A 27,522-nucleotide genomic window follows, 5' to 3' on the forward strand; every position below is an offset into this window, starting at 1 on the left:
ATAGAAAGCTAAAAGGAAATAGTAATTTGAAGATAATCACTTAAAATAGAAGAGAAATATTCACGATTAAGGTAAAAGAGAACCCTAACCGCCCTAAAGAAGACAAATATTTCTTAAAAAGGGGGAAAAAAAATTGTCTTAAACGAAGGATTCAGAGGGGAAAACGATGGATTTGGGCTCGAAAATGCATTTATCCAGCTTTGCTTGGCAACAACGTGCGTGACGTAGAGAGCTTTACTGATTGGGGTCTTATATGCAATTTTGATATTTGTAGCAAAAGTTATGTCCAATTTATTGCCACATGCGTGAAGTAATAAGAAATATAAAAATTCAGGAATATATATGTACGCGCACACATACACATATCTTGTTCAGATCGGAGAAATGCGTTCGGACGCGATGCAGGCCGTCCGAACAAGAAAAGTGGCATCCGAACAAGCTATGCACAGGAGTATTTCGTAATAGCTAAGAAATAACCTTGTTCGAATGAGATTGAGGATCGATCGAATGAGCCTCGTCACAAACTTCCATAACAGCTTAGAAAAGATTCTCGTTCGAACGGGCCACCTATCGGGCCAAAAGCTGCATCAAATGCCACGTGTCACATGCTGGAAAATATCCTAGTGGCTAAGAAATGATCGTGTTTGGATGAGAATGAGGCTTGTTCGAATGAGACGTGTTAGAAGAAAAAAATGCTCAGTTGGAAATGTGGGTTTTGTTGACAGCGACATCTTGTTCGAATGAGACAAGATCTCGCCCTAATGAGCTTGGAAAATGCCTATAAATAGTTGTTTTTAGAAGCAGAAAAATCACTTTTTCTTCTTCCCTTAACCTTCTAGCACCTAGAGAGAAATTCTTCAGTATTGGTAATGAGCCTGCCTAATTCTTTCTCCGTTTATGTAAGTTCAGTTCTGTCAATTAAATGTTGAATATGTTAGCACATTAGAGGTTATGAGGCTTAAATTTCATTAGAATTACTAAACAATACACAATGCGGGAAACTAAGGTTATGATACAAATAAATAAATTTTGATCGTTCAGTGGATGTTTTGGAATTCATGTTCAGCTGATTTTGGTTGAATGATATGGAAAATTATATTAGTGAAGTGAAAATTTGGGTTCACAATGATTTTTATGTTGAAAATTTCAAGACAGGAAATTCTCATTCGAACAAGACAAGGTTTGTTCAAACAAGATAGTGACAGAATGTTTCGTTTGATGCTTGGTCCCAGGCCGTTCAAATGAAGAAAGTTGCAAAATGTCTCAATCGATGCTTGGTCGCTGGCCATTCAAACAAGATAGTGTAGAAATTAAATTAAAAAATTAGGGCTTTCTAGAGAGAAAAAAAAAAAAAAAAAAAAAAAAAAAAAAAAAAAAAAAGGTTGTTTAAAGTCCATCCACCCAATTTGGTACTCCTTCCAATTTTATCCTGACTACCCTCGCAAACAAGTCTTAATTTAAGATGTTAATGGAAATATAGTAGCTTCAATGTTCTAGACTCTGCCAACTCATCACGCACTTTTCTTAACATACCAACTATCCATCAGACTACATAATAAGTTGCAGTTAGAAAGGAATAAGCGAGTAGGAGTTTTAAGATGTGGAAAGAAGCAAGGACAATTGTGTGCCAGGAAAATATTATGGGTGGATGGAAAAAAAAAATGGGAAAAAAAAAAAAAAAAGAGAAGCTAATGTGATAGAAAGCATGATTTAACATTTCTTTAGAAGTATTCATGCTACATGGGAGGGCAGAGATTTCCCTCCATGGCACATTGTTGGGGCATGCACCGATCAGAAACTAACTTGAACACTAGAACAGAAAACGTAAGTCAACACTTGATATTTGCACACAACACTTGACATTTGAAGGAAAGTAAATCTGACCTTATCCATGCGGGCTAGATCAGATAGTATCATCAAAGTATCCAGTGTGACTTCTCTCGGGCATGAGCTATCAAGCAGCTTTCTCATCCTATTTGGATCCAACAAGCCATTATCAACAAGTTGAACCGCCAGAGGTCGATGACCTATCATTTTAGCAAGAAAGGCAACAGGCCTTCCCAAATCTTTTAACTCCACATTTTCCATGCATCGAAGTATAAGAATTGATACTCTGACCTGAAAACTTCAGAACCAACTGAATGAGAAACACAGGTCTCTTGGTACCAGCATGGTCTTATGATCCATTATTCTTAAACAATAATAGAAATCTAAATTATGTCATTACTGCCTATGTCCGATAGATATGCAGATTATCTTTTGAATGGTTATAAAGCCGTCATAAACATGACGTAAACATGAGTAGCACATCCAATGCACAGAGCAGAGTTTAAAAATAATGCACCAGATAATCTCAAAAACACATGTTCCAAAACATATCTCAATGAGGACAATATAAAAAACACAACCCATCACCCCTCCCAGGCCACTGACCCCAAAATGAAGGGAAAGAAAATCTAACCTCCAGAAGAATTTTAATGTACTTTCCCATGTCTTCCTCAATTGTTTTCACCATGTCCCTGTCTTCCATGCATACTTTCCCACCTGGTGAAGCCATGTTGAGAAGGAACCCACTGTTAACAGAAGCAGTGGCAGATGGCAAGCCAGGACCATTCTGTACAGCAACAAAAGGAAATGCCAAGATATCTACAACAGCATTTATAGTATTTCTGATACCATCCTTCCCTCCACCAGGCCCACCCCAGGACTTTACAAGCTTGAGATGGACATCAGAAATCAAGTCAGAGACAAGCTTGATGTGTTCACTCCTTACCAAAATCTGACGAAAAGTTAAAGCTCCACCTGAAAGGCAGTGACATATTGATGAAACTGTCCACACAACCCCAATAGGGGATAGCCCAACTCGATCTTTTGTGCTGTCAGATCCTTGAGAAGCATTTGAATGGTTGTTGGCTAACAAATCAACAAGAAGCAGAGGGATACCACTTGCACACAACTGTTGAACAGCTAATGGTCCTCCCCACTTGAGTCGGAACTCCAACAAGCCAACGCATCCATCTCTAAGGCCATGCCAATAAGAGAGAACGCCATTTGGGTAACTGGGATCTACTTCAGTTTCATTCACAGAATAAATCTTGAGATGATCACAAAGTGTGGCAGTTCGAGGAATCAAAGGCACTGCAATTTCAGAGACCGAAGATTCAACAGACACACCCGCTTCAAGGGATAGAATGGATGCAAGAGCCAACATAGCTGACGCACTATGAGGTTGAAATAAAGTGTTCATTCTATCATCAGAAGAAGAATGATGTGCAAGCACTGATAGGCGAGAAAGCTGCTTCTTTGGGGAGGTTGTAAGCATAAATAGTGGAGAATTTCTTCCAGTTGACTTCAAACATTGCGCAACTGTTGCAAGGATAAGGCATGAATGAAGAACCAAGGAAGAGGGATTGGTTATTTTACACTTCATGCTACTTGCTTCGCCTGTTTGTGGATCTTTATTTGTAGATGAAGTGCAGAAAGATAATATAGAGAATATCTCCGAGACAATAGTGCGATCCCCTCCCCCACTGACAACAGTAGTTACAGGTAGGGAACTGGGAAGTCCACATAGAACAACTGGAACAAGTCCACTACGTAGGCAGCACCTAGACAAGAGCTGAAACAGCAACAGAAATTGTTTTAGGTCTTAACCTAAATGGGTGTACAATTATGAAACATGATGCAAACAAAAATATTTAGGCACTGGCAGAAGAAAAAAAAAACTGCTGCCTTTGGTTCTTTGAAATGATTAAAGGCTGTATAACCGGCTGCTTTATTGGGTATGTTACGTGCACACATAAAACTTAAATATTTGAGATGAGAGACAAACACCTGAATGCCAGCAGACATTGCAGCCTCAAAACGTTGATGAAGGCAATAGTAAATAGCAACTTGTATTGCTTTTGATGTAACGAAAGCTCTTGTCACCACATCAACAACTTTTGCTGATTCTGCGCCAACCAATGAGCCCCCTTCATGCTCCTTTGTACCAAGTCGATCTAAAGAATGACTCCGCAAAGCATTTAATGGAAATAAAAGGGGACTTTCTTTAATTGAAAGCATTTCCAGTGCATCTATCAGCGACCAAATAGCCCTACATGCTTCACAAGCAGCACGCAACATACTCGAAGACCCTGAAATGAGGCTTGAGCCCGAATTTGCCAAGCATAGACACAAATGATCCACCATGCCAGATGATTTAGCATGATCCAATATTCTTTTCAGTGTTTCATCAAGAGCAGAAACTGCCTCAGGCACTGAAGTCACATGAGATGCCTTATGACCCTGAGCAATTCTAGATAACATGATTGTAATGCAGGCACTGGACTCATACAGAACTCTTGCACATGCATCTTCATTGCAACCAACAACCTATATAGTCAACAAGATGAGAAAGCTGGAAGCAAGTGCCTAATTGTTGCTGGAGAACAATATGTAACATACAAAGAAAATGACCTGAGAAAAAATCTCAGATAATGCAACCCAGTGCCTGAAATATGAACTTGCAATGCCACTTCCACAATAATCAAGCAGCATTTTGATCATTGAGAAACTCTACAAAAGTAAGCGTAGTTGCATCAGACAGTATAAATCGTATAATAAAAGAGGAGCTCACCATAGATAAAAGATTTTCATATAGTGGACTTATTCACCTCTTCATCATTTCAAAACTATCAGACGCATTATCCTCAAATTTTACATATATAACGATAAAAATCTGCAGCAATATCATGTTCGAACTTGGAGAAAGAACAAATATATTTAACTAAATTGAAAATGATAATACATTTGGGAAAAGGAGCAAGTATTCTCCCTGAAATATTCAGAATGTTTTGTATCAGACTAGCAATGTTGCCATTTTCATGAATATTAGACTGCAGATGAAAGATCATGATAGGTAAGCCTGAATATTTGGCATGTAATCAAACTAAAATTCTTGACTACCAAATATATCCATAAAGAACGGGACTCTTTTTCCCGGCTATGGAAACATAAAGGTATGATATATCAGGATATTAAGAATGAAAAGTTACAAATTTCTAAATTAAATACGGCATGGACAAACCTTCGCTATTAAATCATTAAATTCAGAGGATTTCAAGCTGACAACAATGCCAGTGAAAACAAGAAGTTCACGTATTATTTCGTCAGGTAGCCCACTAGAATGGATGGCACCAGCTGCAACTAGGTTTGACAGAATTCTGAGCGACTGATTTGAACTAATAACATCTTGATCCCTGCATGTTTTTGACAAGCCTTCAAATCTTGCAAATAAACGACGTACAGGTGTCTAGTACATGAATAAAAAATACACTAACCAACTAACATGCTACTTTAAGATATTCCTGACGCAATGCAATGAGGTGAAATATAAACGGTTAAATGATGGAGTAGCATCAAATATTTGTAGAATTTTCGTTAACTTAGTCTTTGGTACATGCAACATGATGATAGGGCATCTTGAAACGGTCCCAAAACGTAGTCCAACCCAGATACAATTTCACTTTCCAAAATCGTCCTGCCTCTTTCTTTTAAGGTCTCCAAACATCCTTTTCCACGCAACTTAGCAATACCACCTTTCACATGTGTATATGACAATACATAATCCAACTGCCATTAAATGGTTCTAAGGTAAGTTTAGATGCCCATCATTCATAAGAGTATTTCATTGTTTAGGTATTAGAGCATTAAATGCAAATATCATAAAAAGTGCCCTCTTCTATTCAGTTTATTTGATGCTCACCGGGGTTGCACTATTCAGATAAAATGCTTGTAATCTTGTAGTTATATGTGTATCATTGAAAGTTCTATTGCAACGAAAAGACACTTCAATATCTCACATTGTTATCTAAAGTGTCCACTGTAGGCTTTGGGTTAGGATAATAGGAATTTCCCTCGGTTACAGGGATGTGAGGAAGTTTGAAATACGTCTGGAGGAGGCTGATTCTTTTATAACAGCCACCAATATAGGAATACTCCTCTTTTCTCATCTGATCGCTGCATTCATTAATATTCCTCCAAATTCTTACTTTTTTTGGTCTTTTTCAGATATGGCTAATGGAAATTTCCCATCAATGGCTGAGATGTTCAGTCATCTCCCTCCCCCTTTGTGGGGGCCCAGACCACAGAAAAGAGAGGAGGAAAGAGGACCTGACGAACCGTCACAATTAATGACAAGTACTACTAACTATTATAGGAGGCTGCAGTTCCTTCAGGACTGCCAATAGTCTCGGTTGTTGAATCTCTAACTCATCTCTTGATGAGTAAGTCCTGTCTCAATATGGCAATGCTTGCGCCCACTAACACAGTTCACTGCTTAGTACATAGATCAAGAGATGAGTTACTATTAAAATATTAAATTATATGTCTTGGTGAAATTAGATTGAGTATGGTAAGGATCGTAGCTATTAGATCAAAAGGAACAAAAATATAAAATTCAAAAAACTCTGCAATCTCGGTCGACCGAGAATGGGTCTCGATTGACCGAGTTGGCACTACCACGTGTCAGTTGGAATTTTGCGCAGGAAGATGAACGACCGCGATTTGAGATTTGGGTAATCTCAATCGACTGAGATTGGGTCTCGTTCGACCGAAAGAGCATCACCACCTGTCATGGCCGGCGCACCAGAGATGAGAGCAAACGGCTGAGATTTTAAAATAAAGGGAGCTTGATAGACTGAGTATAAGGCTTGTTCGACCAAGAAGGCATCTCCACGTGGCAGTCTCTATGTAAGTGGTATGTGAAGATGGACGACTGAAATAGTCCGCAGGTGTGAGGTTGGTGAGACGAGACGCTTATTTATTGCTTCCAGAGCATATCTCGGTCGACCGAGCATAAAACTCGTTCAACCGAGCTTGGCTTAGGCTGCATGTGTGACTCAATCGAAGTGTAAACATCTGTGTTGATCATGTAATAAATTCGACCACAACTAAAATTTATTCTAATTGCATTCTCATTATTTTTCTTCTATTCACATCTTTTCCTCCATATATCGGAAAAGACTCTCCCTCCACCTTTTTTATTCTATAAGTTGCTTTTTCTTTTCCTTTTTTTACAATGTACTTTCAAAAAAAAAAAAAACCACAAATTGAAGGAAAAACTTGTACTCATCCAAGAGAGACCAGAGTCAGAAAACGAGAGAGAGAGGGAAGAGAGAGGGAGAACGAGTGAGAGAAAGAAGGAACCTAAGAAGAGCTTGGAGGAGACTAACCTAAGAGGTAAAAACCCTAATCTCCATGGTGTAATGTATTGACAAACTGAATGTGTAAATGAAGAAGATTTCTCATTAACTGAAAATGATACACGGACTATCTATATAAACAAGAACTTTTACAAAGGAAAAGAACTGATCTAATCAGTTGACTGAACTAACAATCTAATTGAGTCTAGATTAATTACCACACGTGATAAACAAGCTAAACAAGCTTAACAGAATAATTCCACACGTGATAAACATGGTAAACAATCATAAATCCAGCTAAGCATTCATTAATTTCATTCTAGGAAACCAAGTCTACTGTGAAATAATGTGGTGTTAAATGATAGAAATATTCAAGGAGCATGCGGGTTTGAGACTTATGATGCATCAAATAAACCCATGTAAACCGAGTGTAATCATCCACAATTGTAAGAAAAAATTTAGAGTCATTTGATGAAGAAGATGAAAAAGGGCCCCATATGTCACAATGAACTATCTCAAAGGAATGAGTAGAATGTGTATAGTGGGAAAAGGAAGTCCAAGTTGTTTTGCCAAAGGACAAACAGAACGCTCTTTATTAGAAATTGATGAACAACCAGGGATTACATGATTCAGTAAGTGCATTCTAGAATCGGATAAGTGTCCTAATCTAGAATGCCATACATTGGCTGAAACATTAACGGTATTTACGGCAGAATTGAAATGCTTATGTACATCAGAATTGGAAACAACCAAATCTGAAACAGTACTATTAGAAACTACAGAATATGAAAGAACAGAATTGAAATGAGGTTTTATTGGTGTAACAGAAACACTTGAATCACCGAAACCTGCCAAATCATACAGCATGAGATGATATAGGCCACCTCGCTCCTTACCCAGTCCAATCATCTTCCAGCCTAACAGTTGCTGAATGAAACAATATTCAGCAATGAAGATTAAACAGCAGCGAAGGACAGATATCAACTTGCTTACAGAAATCCAATTGAAAGAAAAAGAAGGGACACATAGGACATTTGTAAGGGTTAGAGTGGCACTAATCTGAACAGTACCAATATGAGTAACTTCAGCAAAATTACCATTTGGTAGTTTAACGTGTTTTGAAACAATTGAAGTGATTGTGGTGAGAAAAGAGAGTGAACAGACCATATGATTTGTTGCACCAGAGTCAATTATCCATGGATAATTGACTGAATTTTTAATGGCCATTTGAAAAAGGGAATCAGAGGAGAAAACAGAATGCTTATCTCCTGTAGCAGAGGAAAACAAAAAAGGAATGGCGAGAATTACCTGCCATTTCACTGAACAAGTGATCTTGAATGTCAATGACAGCAGCTAGACCAGATGCAGATGCATCATCAGGACACTTAGACTTGATCAAGGCTAAGAGTTGCTGACATTGCTCAGAAGTGATTGGAAGTGATGGCATGGAAGAATCACACACCATATTTGCTGAAGAAGCAGCTTTCTTGTCTCTGTTGGATTTATATCCAAGCGGATAGCCATGCAACTTGTATTATCTTTTGATAGTGTGACAAAGAAGGCCACAGTGAGTGCAAAGAGGTCATTCTTCACGAACAAAACCTTGTGTCCTTGGTCCTTGAGGACGATAAGATGGAGTTGACTTGGAGACCATTGCAGCAGGGGTATGGTTTAAAGGAGCAAAGAAGGTAGAGGTAATTTCCCTCTGACATTCTTCTTGCATAACCATAGAAAATATCTTGTTAATCGGAGGTAATGGATCCAGAAGCAGAATTTGACCTCTGATGTGAGAGAAGGACTCATTCAGTCCCATTAAGAATTGAAACACGTATTCTTGATGTTGATACTCAAGAACAATGCGTGAGGTTCCACAGGAACATAAAGTCAGGGGATGGTAGTTGTTCAATTCGTCCCAAAGGCCTTTAAGAGACGTATAATATGAACTTACAGATTGATTGTTCTGAGAAAGGGCTGAAATTGCCTTTTGAATTTGAAAGATCCAATGTCTGTTTGATTGAGAGAATCGATCTTTGATATCCTCACACATCTCTTGAGCAGATTCGATGTAGATAATGCTGGAAGCAATTTCCTGAGACACCGAATTGAGTATCCAAGGGAGCACCATATTGTTGCATCTGTCCCATGCAGAAAACTCAGGAGTATCCATCGCTGGTTTTGTCAAAAAACCATCGATAAAACCTAGTTTGTTCTTGGCCGAGAGTGCCAATGTCATGGACCTCTTCCAAGTATGGTAGTTGTTCCCAACCAAGGGTTGCGAAACAAGAAGAGTTCCCGGACTATCTCCATGATGAAGATAGAACAGACTAGAACACTCTACAGCAGAATGTGCAGAGTTCAATGGAGCTATATCCATGGAGTTAACTCCATTAGATGCAGAGATGTGAAAAACTGATCTAATCTGTTGAATGAACTAACAATCTAATTGAGTCTAGATTAATTACCACACCTGATATACAAGCTAAACAAGCTTAACAGAATAATTGCACACGTGATAAACATGATAAACAATCCTAAATCCAGCTAAGCATTCATTCTAGGAAACCAACTCTACTGTGAAATAATGTGGAGTTAAATGTGTGAATATTTTGCTATATTGTGGAGTTGTTTGGAGTTTGTTATTGGAGGATTGTTTTGTTGATGTTTAGGGTCTTATAAGTTGAAGCTAGGATTCTGTGTTGCAACTTGTTGTGGTAGTTTGAGGTTGTTAGAATTGAAAAATGAAAGCTTTTCCAGTTGTAATTGTAGGACATTGGGTTGATGGTGTTGGTGTAAGAGGGTATTGAAAACTAAGGTTTTGAGATGCTTTTGAGAGTGAGACAGCGTTGTCAAGATGTTTCGATCGACCAAGCGCAGCACAGAGAGTACCCGATCGAAGTGCGATCGAAGATCATTTGACCAACCTTCTTACAGATTGGTTCAACTGAGATCACCCAGAGTTGAAAAATCAAGGTATTTTCAATGGACTGAGACTGTTTAGGGTTTAAGCGGGATTTTAGGGTTTTCTAAAACAATGAATCCTATCTAATGAGCATGATATAAAGCAAACAAACACGTGACTCAGGTTGAACGTATAAACAAGCAGTTTAAGAAAAGTTGCAAGTAAATCTTCACACCATCAGTTAAAAATGATTTATCATGAAATGTTTTATAATGTATATCAAGTAAATAGAAAGGCATGCATGTGCTATTTGTGGTATGAGCCCGCCTTTTAAGAAATTTCATGTATGTCAATGTATATTACAATGTGATTTACATGACTATTGAGAAAAGAATTTAAGGAAAAGGGTTTCTAAGAACAGAAAGGTACTAGTAGAAAGTAAAATGAAAATACCCATCTTTTAAAGAACAGGTTTTATGAGAAAGAAAAGAGTAAAAGCTTTTCAGTACGAAAGTTGGCCCAAAGCAGCCCTAGGTTGAGCAGAGTAGTATGCTCGACAACCCTAGTTGAGCGGGGTGGTACGCTCGATAGCCCTAGGTTGAGCAGGGTGGAATCCTCGAAAACCCTAGGTTAAGTGGGGTAGTACGCTTGACAGCCCTAGATTGAGCAGGGTGGTACACTCTCTACGCCCTTAGGTTGAATGGGGGAGGTCATTCAACACTCTAGTTCGAATAGGGTAGTGAGCTCAACACTAGCGACAAGAAAGACTAGTAAAGGAATGAGAAAAGTGCAGTAATAGAACCTAGATAAAAAGGAAAGCTTATTGTATTTTAGAATTTTGCGAAAAAGGATGTTACTCATGTGTCTCTGCAGAAGCGTATTGTTGCATTGAATTTTCTGAAGCCTATGCATTTGTCTTTAGAGAAAAGTTTTACCTTAATTTTTGGAGAAACTGATTGTACCTAAACGACTTTGATAAACAAAGAGGGAAAGTTTAATAAAGCAAAAAGGGGCTCACGTCACACACAATATTGGTTGAATGTTTTTACTTACTAGTTGTGGACTCACAGTTCTATCTGTAAATTTGTTTACTTTTACAACCATTGCCACTCAGGATACAGGAGAAGCCGAGGACTTCAATCCATAGGATTTTGGTAGAGACCAAGTATTTTGAGGCCTAGGCAAAACTTTTGTGGAGCTTGGATCAGGTTTGGGCTTAGTTGGCCAGGGGGCCTTTTGGTTATGTACAGAGTTTCCATGTGATAATAAATAGTGTGATGCAATAGTAAACTGAATATGTTACGCAAATTTGTGTATAAGTTGTGTTTATGTTCCAATTAGTGCTCTGATATTATCTTTACAAGCTTATAGTTCAGTTTAATTCAAAAAAACATATGTATTTCCGCTATGTTGTTAATAAGGAAATAGTAGTAGCGTCACATGACTTATGTAGGATATTGCATTTATCCATGTGCCCGAGTATCCAGACATGAAGGCATGGTTAGGCATGAAACCCTAATCATGTCCGGACATGCTCTATACATGTGCGGACACTGCCATTCATAACAGATTCAATTTTCTCTTTCACACACTAGTTATATTCATTCTTTTACATCTCTCTCAAGCATGATTTCCTAGAGCAGTCAAAAGGAGTTCAAAGACATCGTTGTGTACCAAGTATCTTGATTGTGAATACTTTGGGTTAATGTGCCAAGAGACAGTTCGTGTGGAGTGAAGTCTCGTGTAACATCCCGGAAAAAAAATAAAAAAATAAAAAATAAAAATAAAAAAATTACTATATGCAATTACAAATGATGATATATGTTTAAATTTGTATGCTACACCAAAATGCATTACCTTAATAAGCAATGCAGAACAAGCAGGGATAACATATTTAATGTCTAATGATATACGTTTTGAAGACAAAAGAAATGCCTCGCATTGAAAGTTCAGCATGGGGCTTGAAATAACTTGAAAAAAGACTAAGCAACATTTGTTCAAACTTAATATTTGGTGCAACTAAATTAGCATTGGATATGCAAAACTAAATATATGCTAGGGATGCATGTCATCCAATTTACCTGCAAGGATTTTGAGATCCTGTAGACCATCTTTTCAATGGTAGCAAAACATTTGCTAATGCCTCATTATCTCGACCAATTATTTGAGCACCCTTGACTGTGCGGGAGTTGTTTTCCAATGTGTTCAATGTCTGGCAACCTGAAGAAAATTCATAACTAAACAAGCTGACCAAATTATACAACTTTTGTAATATAGGACAATTATTAGGAACACTTGTATGTATGTGTACTTAAGAGTGAAGAAAAATGACAATTCATTTGCCAGTTTCATGTAACAAAGGAATATAATTATGGGGATATTTCACTTAGTTTTGCAACCGAGTGAACAAAATGGAACATGCCAAACATAAAAATGGGCTCTATTGAACTAACTTTAATTTGAAGCATTAGATTTTCAATATGTGCACAATAAGTAAATGACATTATACAAGAAAGTGGCCAAAAAGGCAGCTTGTAGATCTAACCAATTGATGACTATAAATTATGTGTCTCGTTTGAAAGTGAAAAATTATGAAGTGTAGAATAAAATAGAAAAAAAAAATAGAGAACGAAGAATAAGTGAAAGGATCTGGGAATTAAAGTGGTTTGTATTTACTTGAATTATCGTATTTACATATGAGTTATTTATAACAGTATATTGTACCATAGCAATACAAGTACAGTAAAGGGTGGTTAAGTGTGGTAGGTGAAGAGTATTTTAATACTTGAACATTCTCCCCAAAGTCATTGTGGAAACTTTAGTTTGAAGTCAAATAATTGTGCGGAATGATCTGTGGATTGTGCAAAAAGGTCAAAAGTGGTCAGGTAGAATCAGTTGGATCAAATATGTTTGTTTTGAAGCACAAGATTGAGACAGATTGGTTGGACGTAGTTTAAAGCGTTAAAATACTAATTAAATGATTAAATTCATCATTTCCTATCGGCTTAAAATTTTGGAATAATTGATGATTTATCATAATATTAGAGCAAGGATCCTAAGCTCGAACACTAACTCCACATTTAACCCCTATTTCAGTTAAAATATTCCACATTGGCCTTTATTTGTTGAGGAAAAATTTTAACTCACACATAAACAGGAGTATAAAAATATTAATTAGATGATTAAATTCTTCTTTTCCTACCGGTCCCAAACTAATGAACAAGACTATAGGGTCAAGGCACGTTATAGGGTCGGACTAGTCTGGCAGAGCATAATGTCAAAAAAATCCAAAACCAAAAACAGATCAACCTCTAGATTAAGGCACGAGGTTGGGTTAGATCAATTCAAAATATATATATATATATATATATATATATATATATATATATATATTAAATCAGATCTAAACTGGGCCAGGCGGCAAGGATAGTTTTGTGATAAAATTCATACCTAGTCCCCGAGTCTACAACATTACAAATAGCAACCAAGGTTTTCAATTTTTTCAATTGCCTGTTAAATCACCACTTTTCCTAAAGCTTAAGCTTATAGGAAGAGATAAATTTAATCACTTAATCAATACTTCAACACTTCTCCTTACATGTGGGTTCAAACTACCTTTAAATAGGTGAGATCCAACATGTGGAATATAATTGAAATGTTCGAACTTAGAATTTTTGGCTCTAATACCATATTAAATCCCTACTTATCCCAAAAGCTTAATCTTATAGGAAGAAATAAATTTAATCACTTAATCAATACTTTATCATTAACTACAAGAGTTTTCACTTATTGAGTAAGGGTGCGTTCTTAGATGTCCAGGACCATGATGTGCCTATTGGACGGGTTGGGAGATTGCCCATTTGTTCTATCTGGACAATCTTTTCCTTCTACATATATAAGTGGCCTTAAAAACAAAGACAAATGCACATGCACATGCACATGCACATGCTAAGCCTAGAACAAATGGTTTTGTTTTGGATTTGGGTTCTTTAATGCCACCATGTTCGTTTATGGGGTTGTGAAAAAAGGTGGAAAATGAATGGTTGGCATTTTCGAAATATTGAAAATGGAAGTCCTAGAATGGACAAACGTATTTGTAACATTTCTAGCACTTGTCTAGGTCAACTAGTCCAATGAAGGGAAGGTACCATTCATGTTTATGATTTTTTGTTTGTTGGGTTTGTAATGTTGTTTGATTTTTTGTTTTGTATGCGGTTAGTAATCGCATGATGCTAATACCTAAAAGAGATAACCGCATCCGCATGTATAGTCTTAATGAGCATGACAAGAATGAGACCAACTACAGCGCATGACCAATAAATGGTAGCAACAAATTCCCTGGTTGAATGGACCAATGACCTTTGATCTTAAAGGCCTACGTCCACCATAATAATAATTTTTTTAAAAAAAAATCCCCAAAAGGGCTACATCTTTATTACATTGATTTGCATCATTTTATATTGCATTATGAGGTATTTATAGAGAGTACATATATCTACGACAGTGCAAATGCAATATAGAGAAGTAGGTATGGTAGCTGAATGATATTTCAATACTTTAACAAAGAGCTATCAAACCCTTTGAAGAAGCCTTTCTCTCTTTCTGGATGAGCACAACTTGATATGTGAACCAAAAGATAATGGAAACAATAAAAGCTTTTAAAACGTAATATCAATTGTACCTGGAAGATCATTACACCATATATTTAGAGAACACTCTCTGTGATGTCATGTTGCATTTTAGAGATGTTCCCTTATTACTCAGGTAAAAAAGGTAACTCCATTTAATTAAAATTGCACCACGCAGCCATAACTCCTAGTTTTCACAAAATTCTTTGAAGAAAAGGAAGTAGTGAAGTGAAACACGAGAAATATATTGTGTAGTAAAAAGCACACGTGTAGTATATGCCTCTAATATTTATACTTAAGTTCTAAATTGGAAAGAAAATAGAAAGAAAAAAAAAACTAAAAAAAAAAAAAAAATTAAGAAAGCTAGGAGAAGGAAAAGAATAGGAGGGTATAAACATTAAATCATATCTTGGTATTTTCTACAGGTACAGGTTAAAACTAGATCCAACCTAGTAATATTACAAACTTAGCATATGAGCAATTAAAAAAATTGACCAAGGACCTCAAAAAATTTGAACTATAATACCATATTAACCAAAAAGGGGCCTCGGATAAAAAAGAAATAAAAATGTCCATCACCTAGCACATTTATGACATACAGATGATGGAGAAACTTGATAGCACAAAATATTGCAGAGAACCATACCTTGTTCCTTCAAGCATCAAACCAAATTTCTGTCCTAGAACAATCATACAACAAATAAACACAAATAATCTTGTTTACCTGACTGTTTAAAATCATTAGGACATGCAAACCCGGAGAACTCCTCACATGGTGAAGGATTGCTTGTAGCTGACTTTGGACTAGTTAATTGAGCATTACTCTGAACACTTGGACCATTATTGCTCTCAAAAGCAGCTAGCGAGTTGCTTTTACCTATGATGCAGTAATAATTAATGCTGAAGTGTACAAAAATGAAAAAAATAATAAAAAAATAAGTATACTAAATATGGAGGGAGGCCTCACCCCCAGGACTGGAAACAATCAAACTTGGTGACATTTGAATGGTGTTCCCTTCACCCCTCCATGCTGCATCACATCCTCTGGCTGCAAAAGTCGCAGCACGCATTTCCTGGAAAAGGATCAGCAGATACTAAAAAAATTTGGAAATCCATGGCTAAGAACATAAGATTAAAATTCTAAAATGATGCAACCTAAAGAATAAAAGGAACCAAAAAAAATCTTTGCCAGATTATAATAACACCAGCTTTGTACTTCTTTTCTAGATTCTGATATTTAAAAGAAATGCAAGAGTGATATATCATTACCCTAGCCTCCATTTCGTCTGAAGTTTCTTTAACAAATGGGTGTTCAAGAAGAGCAGGCCAAGTTAGTCGATTTTGTGGTACCTGTCTCTCACGAAGTGCAAGAACATTTAGAATTTTGATGTCACTATAAATTAAAGTTAAAATTAGTAATCAAAAGGATTCATGCATTTCAAAGATAAAACAACCTTATTAAGCAAACCCTTCAAAAAGCTTTTGAAATTTTGACTCATGCTGTCAGGATATTTAACTGGATCCTGGAATGTAGCATTTAATATTAGCTTGTACCTTTATACAGTATAATAAGCTTAAACTAACAAAACTTCATATGATGAGCCAATGTACCTTAACAATATGCCGGATGAGTGCATATACAGAATTTGTATAAAATGGAGGTTGGCCAACAAATAACTCGTACCTGTTGTGTCCATTAAAAAGTGGTAAAATTCAAGATGAGAAAGGAAGGCAGAGAAAGGTTCTACTGAAGCAGGTTATGGTGACATTTGAGATTAAGAAAACAAGTATACTGATTTTTTTTTCCTGGAAAAGTTAATTTGTTCTTTTATAGTGTTTAATGTTCTTGAACAAATAAGTTAACAGGGGATGTTCACAAGAGATCCACAATCAAGAAGAAATTCCTCAAAAGATACTGAAATAACAATTCACTGCCAAGGAATGAAAGTTTAAGGATGCATTTGAAAGGAAGGAAGACTGCAATGGCTGCTAGACTTAAGAAAACCATTCCGGCTTGTGGATCACGAGACTCCGCTACCATGGACATTGCAATGACATCAATGTTGAAGTGATCAACAGCTGCTTTTTACAGCATTTGAAAGGTCCACTAAGAACTTGTAAGGATAGAGTAACCCAAATTCAGCATTTTACATTTATCATGACTAGTTATTGGAAAAAGAGAATCCTAGAGACAGAGCAATTAACCTCAGCAATGCTTCCTCTTTCAGTTCTATTCATTACTCAAAATATTCTGTTATGAACAAAATTGTGACATCATGAGTGAGAAATAGGCCGTTTTTTTTCGGTTATTTAGCAGGCAAAGAAGAAAGTAGTTCCATTGATAGCAAACATCAGTCCAGGCATTAAGGTCATCACTTATGTAGCCACAAACCAAAGCTCATGCTTGATGGTAATTGATCAATGTATTAAAAGGAAACATTTTGCGTATGTTCTGAAGATTGGAGAAAAATATGAACATGAAAGAAACCAGCATTTGACATAAAAAGTAATAATTAGTTTCTGCTCTAACATATATATTTTAAAGAGAAATATGTAAAGAAAATAAAACGAAAAAAAACTAGGGTGTCCTGCAAAATCCCCCATACAATAAATCAACATAACAATTTGCATTCAAAAATGTAATTTGAAACCACCATGAATGTTGACAAGAGACTCATTTGGTAGCCTTATATCATGTCAAATGTGCTTACTTGAGCCCAAAAGCTCATGAGTGATTGAATGTCTCCTTTTGGTCAATGTGACACAAAATGAGTGTGCCTCACTGATACAGTCAGAATCCTAGGGCTTACGTGGCAGTACCATAGCCCCCAAGCTGGCAGTGAATAAGGAGTAGAATCGCCATATTTTCTTTCACTACATGTTCTAGCTAATAAGGAATAGATTTCCACTAGTTTTATTCTTTCATAATTAGTTTTCCTGCATGATGTAACAACAGCTAGACCTAATGGTTATATCTTATGACCTAGCCGTCTTCTATTTAAATGCGAACCCTAATTAATAAAGATCGTGCTGAATTACTATCAAACCTAGAACCTTTTTGGTATCTTGGAAGTCACCGCTCCCTCGAAATAGCCCATATCCCTTTTCCTTTGTTCTTTTACTATTTGATTGCATCAAGTAGTATCAAAGTCAAGGTTCCTCTCTTTAACAAGAAATTGTTAAACCTTGAAGACCTATTTCCCTCAAAAAACCAGAAAAAAAATTGAGAAGATTTGAGAAAGCCACCATAGGTCGTTCCCACAACAAGAGCAGGGCCTACCAAGATTTTCTGTCGAAGCAGGGCCAGCTACACGTTCAGTCACGCAGAGAACCCAACAGCACTTCATGGAAGGATGTATGGGCAGCCTGGAGCAATCGGTGCACTCCTTAACCGTGGAACACCAGCAGCTCATGGCCCGGATTACCGAAGTCTTCGAGATGTTGTTCATCAGAAACCGACATGAAGATGGGGAGAATTCGCAGGGGAGACAACATGCTGGAGATGGAGAAAATTCCCAGGTGGGAGAAAGGTTTCACACCTTCGGCCACTGCCCTTGTCAAGCTTAACTTCCCTCGGTTCAATGGGGAAGAAGATCCGACCAGCTGGGTTTGCAGGGTCGAGCAATTTTTTAGGTTCCAAGGGACCAACGAAGAGGACAAGGCTGCTTTGGCTTCTTTCCGTCTAAAAGGAAAAGCTCAACTTGGGTTCCAAATACTGCTACGAGAAGGGAGGGAGATAGGCTGGCCAGAATTCAAACAAAGGGTATTTGCTCTTTTTGAGCCTACCCAATTTTATGATCCCTTTTGAGAGTTAACCAAACTGCAGGTCAAAAGAATTCTTGTCCCTCTATCCAGAAGCAGCCGAAAACAGCAAAGAGATGCTGGAACAGAATGGGAAGGAGAAGGAAAAAGAAATGGAGCAAATGTTGGAGGGGTATGGTGTGGTTTTTGCAAAACCTAGGGAGCTGCCCCCACCACGCAGCCACGACCATCGCATCATACTGCAGAAGGAGGCTAGTCCGGTCAATGTTAAGCCATACAGGTACCCATTTTTTTTTCAGAAAACGGAGATCGAAGAGCAAGTAAAAGAGATGCTGGACAGGGGTATCATCCAGCCCTCTAACAGCCCCTATTCATCACCGATACTTCTAGTCAAGAAAGGGGATGAAACATGGCGGATGTGTGTAGACTACCGAGAGTTAAACAAGATCACGGTAAAGGACAAATTTCCAATACCCATTATAGATGAACTCTTGGATGAATTTAATGGGGCCAAATACTTCACTAAGCTAGACTTGAGTTTGGGGTACCATTAAGTTCAAGTAGGGGAGGAAGACATTGAGAAGACCACCTTCCACACTCATCACGGGCACTATGAATTCCTTGTCATGCCGTTCAGCTTGACGAATGCTCCCTCCACCTTCCAATCTCTCATGAATGAGGTATTCCATGCCTACCTTTGCAAATTTGTATTGGTTTTCTTTGACGATATATTAATCTATAGTCGGGAGTGGGCACAACATATGGAGCATGTGAGAACAGTGATGGACTTGCTGGAAAAACAGCAACTCTATATCAAGAGGGCCAAGTGCAGTTTTGGACAGCAAGAAATCCACTGTTTGGGGCATGTTATTTCCCCCAAAGGCGTGGCGGTTGACTCCGAGAAGATAGAAGCCATGAAGGAATGGCCCAAACCCGTAGCACCCAAGGCCATGCATGGATTTTTGGGACTCACAAGGTATTACCGGCACTTCATACAGGACTACAGGAAGATAGAAGCCCCACTAAACCGGATGTTGAAGAAAAACAACTTTGCTTGGACGGCCACAATAGAGATTGCCTTTGAAAACCCCAAACAAGCAATGACGAAAGCCCCGCTACTCGCCTTACCAAATTTCTCTAAGGAGTTTGTGGTAGAATGTGATGCATGCGGAGTGGGGATAGGGGTTGTTTTACATCAGGAGCGGCCCATAGCTTTTTTGAGCCAAGCACTGTAGGGAACAAAACAACTCTTGCAGTCCACATACGAGAAGGAGATGTTAGCTTTGGTGATGGCAGTCAAAAAATGGCGTCCCTACCTCCTTGGGCGGCTCTTTGTGGTAAGATCCGATCAACATAGACTTAAAACATTTATGGTCGCAAAAGATTTCTACCACCGCACAACAAAGGTGGTTGTATAAGTTAATGGGATTTGATTTTCCTGTGGAGTACAAGAAGGGTAAGGAAAACATTGTGGCCGATGCACTCTCACGCAGGGATGAAAATTCAGGGTTGTAAAAGGGAAAAATTTATAGCAAGCTGAGCTAGTGGCGGTGTCGGGCCCGATTCCAAATTGGCTGGAAATTGTCAAGGAGAAAGTGGGGAAAGATTCAGCCATTCAAGAATTCATAGAGAAGGTTAGGGAAGGGGAAGCATTTGGCCCTTGGGATTTCCGGGATGGTCTCTTGTACTTTAAGGACCGAATATACCTACCAAAAACTTCAGCCCTTCTTACAACAATTCTGGAAAAAATACATGGCAACTTCCATGAGGTGTATCACAAAACCTACCAAAGAGTTTGAGCTAACTTCTATTGGAAAGGCAGGAGGGGTCGAGTTAAAGATTTCATCAAGAATTGTGATGTATGCCAACGCCATAAGAGTGAAAATCTCACACCAAGGGGACTGCTGCAGTCGCTCACTATTCCAAAAAAAAATATGGGAAGATATATCTATGGACTTCATTGATGGCTTGCCGAATTCGAGAGGGAAGACAACCATTTTTGTGGTAGTGGATCGGCTGTCCAAATATGCCCATTTCACAGCAATCAGTCATCCCTACAATGCTATGAGAATAGCGCAATTTTTCTTCTAGAATATCTTCAAGCTCCACAGGATGCCGAAGTCAATAGTGTGTGACCGAGACCCTGTATTCACCAGCAACTTTTGGACAAAATTGTTTAGGCTACAGGGGACTTCTTTCAACTTCAGTTCAGCCTATCACCCCCAAACCGATGGGCAAACGAAGGTGGTGAATTGTACACTGGAGATATATTTGAGGTGCTTTACAAGCAACCAGCCGAAGGAATGGGGCAAGTGGTTAGCTTGGGCGGAGTATAGTTACAACACCAACTGGCTCTCCATCATCAAAAACACGCCCTTTGCAGTGGTATACGACAAGGATCCTCCTATGTTATTAACTTATCTCCTGGGTACGGCTAGAGTGGAAGCGGTAGGAAAGGGGTTAATGGAGCGGGATCAAATGTTGAAGGAGTTGAACAACATCCATACTGCCCAAGAACGCACGAAACGGTTGTATGATGGTAAACAACAAGAAGAGGAGCTTGAGGAAGGCAACTGGGCATATCTAAGTTGCAACCCTACCAATAGGTTTTAGTTTATATGCACAATAACACCAAGCTAGCAACCCGCTTCTATGGTCCATTTCAAGTTATCAAGAAAATCAGCCTTGTTGCATACAAGTTAGGCTGGCAGAAAGGGTCCCGAATCCACCCAATCTTCCACATCAGCATGTTAAAGAGGTACCTTGGCAGCAAGCATGTTGCCTGCCTGCATCTGCCGGACATGCTAGAAGACGGCAGGATAACTCCCACCCCACAAGCAGTATTGGAGACTCAGATCAAGAACAAGAAAACAGAATTGTTGATCCATTGGCAAGGCCTTTTACCAGCAGAAGCTACATGGGAAGAAGAAGACATGATCAAGGCTCAATTTTATGAGTTCTTCCTTGGAGACAAGGAAGTTGTTAGGGGGAGGGATGATACGGTCAGAATCCTAGGGCTTACGTGGCAATACCGTAACCCCCAAGCCGGCATAAGGAATAGAATCTCCATATTTTCTTTCCCTACATGTTCTAGCTAATAAGGAATAGATTTCCACCAGTTTTATTCTTTCCTAATTAGTTTTCCTACTTGATGTAACGACGGCTAGACCTAATGGTTATGTCTTATAACCTAGCCGTCTTTTATTTAAGTGTAAACCCTAATGAATAAAGATCGTGCTGAATTATTATCAAAACTAAAACCTTTTTGGTATCTTGAAGGTCACGGCTCCCTCGAAGTAGCCCATATCCATTTTCCTTTGTTCTTTTACTATTTGATTGCATTACTCGCATGCCCTTTCTACAGCCCAGGTGATTCTAGAACTTAAACATTATGACAGCAGATACCCTAAACTACCCAATAACTGTATGTCACAATCAAACTCCAAAAACTAACTGCACAAGACTCAAAAGTAAACTAAAATAAAGCATAGAATGCAAAGCAATAGATTAACGTAAAAAAGTTGTTAAACTAAGTTACATATCAAATGAAAGAGAGTCAAAGGCACTTGCATCATGGTGTCAATTTAGTAATAAAAAAATTCGAAGTATTCAAGGAGATTTTACATACAATATAACTCCAAGGGACCATAAATCAGCCGAGTGGTTGTAAGGTTGCTCCCTTACCAATTCCGGAGCCATATACAGTGGAGTGCCTGAATAACATAGATAAAAGTTATAGCTAATGAAAAGAGAGTAGCATAATTCCTCAAGGATATCCCAAGCCAGTTCAGTAACAGCAAACATACAATAAGATAACCAGAAACTCAATTAAAAATAAAATAAAATTGGACAAACCTTTTATGGATCGTAAAACAACAGTATTTGTGGACATTGCACGTGCAAACCCAAAATCACAAAGCTGTGACAGTAACAGGATTTTACATGTTATGTACTATAAAGAATACAGGAAATACACATTTAATATAGAGCAGGACACAATATGACGTGAAAATAGCAACTATATTACTGTAAGAAATATTATAACTCTGAAGCCGCAGAAATCAAAACCATCAGAACTTATCTTAGTGAAAGAAAGTAAATCTAATTACACTGTCAAGAGATTCAAGAGATAAAACCAATGAAATATACCTAAAAAATGGATCTAGCAATATCCCACACGGTGCATGGAAAAAACAAACAAATAAAGGTGGAAGCAGTTTTGAATTTTTTGTGGTTGTTTTGCGAGAAAAGTTGTTTGTTAATGTTTTGACTTTTTTAGGCAGAAAGAAAAAAGAAAAAAAGGCGGGGTTAGCAAGTAAGCCCTCGATTTCACCAAAATATTAGTACAAACACAGTTCAGGTTAATACTAATGATATACCAAGAAAATCATTGGGGTGGGGCCAAGAAAAAGACAAACAGTGTCCACAACTGAGTATTTAAATCTTGTCTTAATGGAGCTTCTAAAACAAAGAACATACAGGCCCAACGGTAATATATTCAATCTAAAGTAGTAAGGTTCTGTAATTTTTTTTTTGAAAAAAAAAAAAAAAAAAGAACCACGTGTGAAAATTTTGACAGATTTTGAACCTTCAACATATTCAGTTAACACGTTTAATAAGTAGATGCGCTTAAGCATGCACTGAGATTATCTCGCTACTCAACCTTAACCACGGACCCAGCACCAATTAGAATGTTTTGTGGCTTCATGTCACGATGGATGATACGGTTTGAATGCAAGTAGTGCAGTGCTCTCACCTGTAAATGGAACAGAATACCATATTGAACATAATAGTTAACCAGAAGACTGGAAAAGCAAACAATCAATTAAGCCAGCTGCAATAATCATGGGGATCAAAGTACCAATTGCTTTGCAATTGCTTGAACTTGTTCTTCTGGAAGGCACTTGTCATCCTCGAGAATCTCAAACAGTTCACCCTGCAAGAAAAGTCATCAACAGTTCATGAATCTGAACATCTTCCACAATGAATGTCTTTAAATGCTTTTAAGATCATACAATGGTTTCTTTGTGTGTTTTTGAGAGATCAAGAAGGATATAATTACTTGTGCAAATTCCGTGACAACACAAAACTCTTGCGCGCTTTCAAATGAGTCGAGCATTTCAATTATATTTTCATGCTTCAACTTTCTTAAAATCTGCAAAATGGGGGGAGATCAAATATCTAATCAGCTGAAAAAAATAAATAAATAAATAAACAAGGTAAAATTGAGGAATATCCAATTGAAAATTATAAACAATGCTAGACTACCACATCGCTAATTATGGAAAAGCTAGTACGGGCCCCTGTGCCCTGCACCCTACCCCAAAATTCTCTCCCACATTTACACTCTCTTTCTCCATTTACACTCTTTCTTTCTCTACACATCTATTGCTTAATTAAAAAACAAAAAGTAACTAAATAATAAAAATAAAAGAAAGCTTACAGGTGCGTCATCTGTGCTGAAAATATTAACTAGTGAGATGGAATGGAGCATATCATCATGTGACAAAGGTTGGTTTTTTTCTCAGAATCAAGGCATGTAATCTAAACAAAGTTTATATAAGAATCCTAAAATATGGAGCTAAAATGCCTTCAACCTGCTTCGAACAATTAATAAAAGGCTAAGAGAAAAGAATAATCAAAGCCAAACAAGACTCCATCATGTTTGGCTTGCAGATCAGCATGAATCAGAGTCTCAGAGTTGATGAATTTTAGTAGCACATACTAGGCATTCTAGATAGAGAAATCAGAGCAAACACCACATTCAATCACAAAACAACAAAGTCCAAACCGCAGCCGGAGACAAGATTCACAACAAGTTAGATAATCCCAAATCTCAACTTAAATAACTAAGGATACATTTGGCATTGTGATTTTGTTAATAAAAAGTGAAACTTTAAACTAAATCACAAAATATGAATTATTTGGGGTTGCACTTTAAAAATAAAAAAATTGCGATTTAAAACGCAAATTTTTGCGTTTTCAAATCTCAAACAAGTTGGTACTTTTTTAAAAGCGCACAATTTTAAAAGTTAAATTGTAATTTTAAAGGCCAAATTGTCATTTTACCAAACACTTAACTGCGTTTTTAAAAATAACGTTTTCAAATTGCTATTTTAAAATCATATTTTTTGAAATCGCAAACCCAAACAAACCTTAAATGCACAACAAGATAAGCCTTTACTGCGCCCTCGCGCGCACACAAGAAAATTAAAAATTAAAAAAAAAAATCTGAATTAATGGTTCTGTTACCTCAATTTCTTGCCTTAGATTCTGAATGTCCTTCTCACTTTTCCCATGCTTCATAATGAACTTCATTGCAACAGTCTGATATACCAGTAACAAAAATAATTAAGACAGACAAAATTTCAATAATTTTAGCGAAGATGCTAATGATATAGAAGAAATACCTGTCCCGTGTACTTTCGCCTCCCCTTGTATACCTTCCCAAATGAACCTTCCCCAACAAGCTCGATCACATGGTAGTTTTCGATGCCCATTTTTCAAATCTACAAGTTCTTAGCGGTATGAGATTTGAGTGACGACCATTTGACAAATTCAAAGACAAGCTACTACTTTCTCTTCAAATATAAATAGCAACAAACACGATTGCACAAGCAATACAAACCGATTTTTTTAAAAAAAAAAAAAATCAAAAAAACAAAACAAAACAAAATGCTCAAGATCTAGCATACAAACATTAATGGAATATTAAGATCGGATAAAAAAATACCTGATCCGAAGCGTTTTCAATATTTGGGATTCGATGATAGGAGGATAAGTCTGAGTTCTTTCGCTCTTGCGTAAGAACTGTTTGGCGAGAGAGAAAAGTGAAGGGAATCGAGATCTTAGAAAATGTGGACTTTATTATACTGAGTGGGAGAGAGATTTGAAAAGTGAACTCTGACCCTGTAGTTTTTTTCCCGCCCATTTCATTTCAAGCCGCAAGTTGGGTGGATTTTAGCCTGCATTTTAGTGCATAGACTAGTATGATCTTTGACCCTCCATTTGTTTGCTTAATAATGATTGGACAGTTGACAGACATCCTGTTTTGTAAAGAGTTTGAAAAAGATAAAACAAAATTGATTGATAAAATATAAAAGATTAATTTTAAAAGTCATTCCTTGTATCCTTCCAAAAATGATGTAATTTTTAAACTCATCATTTAATCAAAAATTAATAATAATTTATTACAAATTTAATGGTAATTTTATTAGAAGTGTACAAACAGTTATGATTAACGATTATTGGCTAAAACTGCTAACCGCAACTGCTTAAGGCGGTTATTGAATTTTAACAACTATAATTGCCTCCGCCTAAGCAGTTAATGGTTATTTTTATAACCACTGGTTAACGGTTATTATGTTTATAATCAGAGGTTCGAAAATAGCTTTTGAATTTGGGCTTTGGACCGGTTTTTGAGCATGTTTTAATTTTTCAAAAAAAAAAAAAATTAATAATTTTTGGACCTTTTGGTACAAAATTAACAAATCTAAATACAAATCCAAAATATGTATTAAAAAAAATAAATATCCAAAACATTACAAATTCAAATAACCAAATATAAATCCAAAATTAAAAAATTACAAATCCAAAACCAAAAAGTTACGAATCCAAAACCAAAACATTACAAATCCAAATAACCAAATACAAACAATATATATATATATATTGATTTACAAATCTAAAACCAAAACATTACAAATCCAAATATAAATCCAAACATTACAAATCCAAATAACCAAATACAAACAAAATTTTAATATATATATCCGCCTACCCCTAAAAACGCTTTCGCTTACGCGGTTAGTGGTTGCGGAGCATTTATCCCTGTTTGTGTATAACTAAATTTTATAAGTTACATTATTTTTAGATAGACACAATGAGGACTTCAAGCATTACTCGATATAAAGTAGAAATGAGTTTTAAATTTGTGAAAAATGCAAAAAATCAGTCCATGTGGTTACTCTATTTACAATTAGCTCCATATGATATCAAAATAAACTCAAAGGTCTCTGGTATGCTAAATAAACAATGTACTCCCTGCAATAAAATTTCATCAAAAAACTTGACAGATTCCATTAGTGTGTCATGTCTGCGCCCAATAAATTGATGACACGTGTCACTCTTAATATATATATATATATACACACACATATAAAAAAATTGAAAATTTTAACAATGTATTTTTTTAATTTAAATTTAAATTTTAAAAAAATGAAAAAGAAATGTGGCTCGGCAGCCACCCCTTTTGGCTGGGGGTGGCTCGTGAGGTGGCTATGTGACGACCCATGTTTTTTTCAGTACAAAATGGAATCACCATAGTGACATGACGATTAGTCATTAAGCTCACATCAACCTAATACATCTCATAACATATGCATAATATATATCAGATACACAATTGCATGGAAAACTAAATTTAATAACTAAGATAAGTAAATACATATGTGTCACATGCGACACAAGCCTTATACGAAAATCTATACAAAAATATGGACTATCCTCAAGTTCGACACATACAACCATGGCAATTAGCTTCAGTCATAGTCCCCCAAATATAAAGCCACTGGGTCCTTTTAGACTTCAATGATACCTGCAGCCAAAGCATCAACATCTACACGGTCGTGATGATAGCCACATGATGTGCATCAACAAGCATCATTAAAGGATCCATTGCATGTTCCAGCTGGGCCTATTACTAGAGTAGGATTCAAAAAAGATAAAAGAATCACTTAATGTGCTGATTCAAGAGATTTAGGGTGATTCTAAAATAGGGCATTCCAAGCTTGGCCCAAAGGAAGATGAAAGCGTAATAAATTTAATCCAAGCTGTTAGTATTTATATTGGCAACATTCTGGTTGACAAAAACACTTTATGTAACGGTTGCTTTTTAACAGGATTATCGGTTCTATTCAGGTTCTTCTATAATATGGACAATGTCTCTTTTCATGCAATGTGTTGGTCACAAGTTTCTAGAAGATGTCCATGAAGATTCCATGCAATTTCCAAGTCAGAGCAGTCCGTTCCTGTGCAACCGTCCGGATGG

At 37.1% G+C, this 27,522-nt stretch overlaps 1 protein-coding gene across 5 annotated transcripts in view; it reads right to left on the reverse strand.

Annotated features, from left to right (window-relative positions):
• Positions 1–25,433, reverse strand: part of LOC133863579 (serine/threonine-protein kinase TIO) — a 41,069-nt gene extending 15,636 nt beyond the window's left edge. Inside the window, exons 1-19 of one of the 5 annotated variants that reach the window (XM_062299583.1) lie at positions 25,207–25,421; positions 24,884–24,982; positions 24,726–24,800; positions 23,536–23,628; positions 23,335–23,409; positions 23,137–23,229; positions 22,329–22,392; positions 22,102–22,186; positions 16,323–16,395; positions 16,166–16,234; positions 15,981–16,061; positions 15,679–15,784; positions 15,436–15,588; positions 12,165–12,303; positions 5,069–5,240; positions 4,459–4,557; positions 3,835–4,374; positions 2,462–3,619; positions 1,885–2,118 (exon numbers count right to left, since the gene is read on the reverse strand). In XM_062299583.1, coding sequence (XP_062155567.1) covers positions 1,885–2,118; positions 2,462–3,619; positions 3,835–4,374; positions 4,459–4,557; positions 5,069–5,240; positions 12,165–12,303; positions 15,436–15,588; positions 15,679–15,784; positions 15,981–16,061; positions 16,166–16,234; positions 16,323–16,395; positions 22,102–22,186; positions 22,329–22,392; positions 23,137–23,229; positions 23,335–23,409; positions 23,536–23,628; positions 24,726–24,800; positions 24,884–24,973 — 3,399 coding nt within the window. In that variant the 5' untranslated portion in view covers positions 24,974–24,982; positions 25,207–25,421. Of the gene's footprint in view, positions 1–1,884; positions 2,126–2,461; positions 3,620–3,834; positions 4,375–4,458; positions 4,558–5,068; positions 5,241–12,164; positions 12,304–15,435; positions 15,589–15,678; positions 15,785–15,980; positions 16,062–16,165; positions 16,235–16,322; positions 16,396–22,101; positions 22,187–22,328; positions 22,393–22,622; positions 22,713–23,136; positions 23,230–23,334; positions 23,410–23,535; positions 23,629–24,725; positions 24,801–24,883; positions 24,983–25,206 lie in introns of those variants that run through there. The other 4 variants (XM_062299584.1, XM_062299582.1, XM_062299586.1 and 1 more) reach the window with 4 other exon arrangements.
• Positions 25,434–27,522: the final 2,089 nt, after the last annotated feature.

The sequence above is a fragment of the Alnus glutinosa genome, chromosome 3, assembly GCF_958979055.1.
Source record: "Alnus glutinosa chromosome 3, dhAlnGlut1.1, whole genome shotgun sequence".
NCBI lineage: Eukaryota > Viridiplantae > Streptophyta > Magnoliopsida > Fagales > Betulaceae > Alnus > Alnus glutinosa.